The sequence below is a fragment of the Poecilia latipinna genome, unplaced genomic scaffold (genome assembly GCF_001443285.1).
Source record: "Poecilia latipinna isolate Pla-1442-1.1 unplaced genomic scaffold, P_latipinna-1.0 Scaffold9315, whole genome shotgun sequence".
NCBI classification, from domain to species: domain Eukaryota; kingdom Metazoa; phylum Chordata; class Actinopteri; order Cyprinodontiformes; family Poeciliidae; genus Poecilia; species Poecilia latipinna.
Window position 1 is genome coordinate 1 of NW_015121931.1, and position 969 is coordinate 969.

The window sequence follows — 969 nt, forward strand, 5'->3', positions numbered from 1 at the left end:
CTACACTTTCTTGTTTCTTCTTCGCTTTTGTCTTTGTTGTTAAATTCGTTTTCGCTTTCTTCGCTTTTGTTTTTCTCTTCTCTTCTTCACTTCTTTTTGTTTCTTCGTCACTTTTGTTTTCTTCATTTCTGAAGAAAACAAAAGAAGAAAGCTGTGATTTCTTTTTGTCGTTGCTTCTTCATTTCGGATCTTTGTCCTGTGTTTATCAACTAAAAAGTCCACATGATCATTCCTCCACCACCGTGCCTCATGGATGAGTTCTTTAGTGCTACTTTTTCTGTCTTTAGCTTCAGATGATTCCTCGGATGATGAGTCGCTACAAGAGAAGAAGAAACCAGCAGCAAAAGACAAAACGGATTCTTCTCCTCCCAAATCTGACGCCTCAGAGGACAGGAAGTCGGCTGACGACTCCGATAACGAGCCGCTGGTGAAAACATCCAGACCTTCAGCCAGATCAGCGAAGAAGAAACCAGCAGTCAGGAAGAAGAAAGGTGGGATTTCTTTTCTACGTTGTTTCAGATCACCGTCATGTTTTTATAAGCTAAAAAATGCCAAAGCATCATACCTCCACCACCTAACCTCACAAATTTTTCTCTTTAGCTTCAGATGACTCCTCGGACAACGAGTTGCTAAAAGAGAAGAGGAAACCAGCAGGCAGGAAGAAGAAAGGTGATAAAACTGATAAAGTCAGAAGTTGCTTTTGAAATGTGGGTCACCAGAATAAACTAGAAAAATAAACAGTTATTTTCTGACTCATTTTGCAAGAAGCAGATGATATCTGCCATGTTTGCTTAAAGGCACAAAGCTACTGCTGCAAACTGTAGAGCAACTTTCTGGAGAAAAACATTTTTATTAAACTCTTTAAGACAAAAAAACGAGGAAATCATCAAAATGATCAGTCATCTAAAAAATAATGGCTTGTGACTGCAAGCTGTTCAGGAGCGGTGGCAAGACATCATTCCTCCACCA

The 969-nt window shown here is 39.6% G+C and overlaps 1 protein-coding gene across 1 annotated transcript; it reads left to right on the forward strand.

The window, feature by feature from the left end:
- Positions 1–238: 238 nt before the first annotated feature.
- On the forward strand, positions 239–669 carry LOC106944415 (nucleolin 1-like; the record flags this gene model as incomplete). Its single annotated transcript, XM_015027520.1, has 2 exons — positions 239–491; positions 601–669. Coding segments are annotated over exons 1-2 (307 nt in total), but the record flags the coding sequence as incomplete, so codon positions are not given.
- Between the last annotated feature and the right edge of the window lie 300 nt (positions 670–969).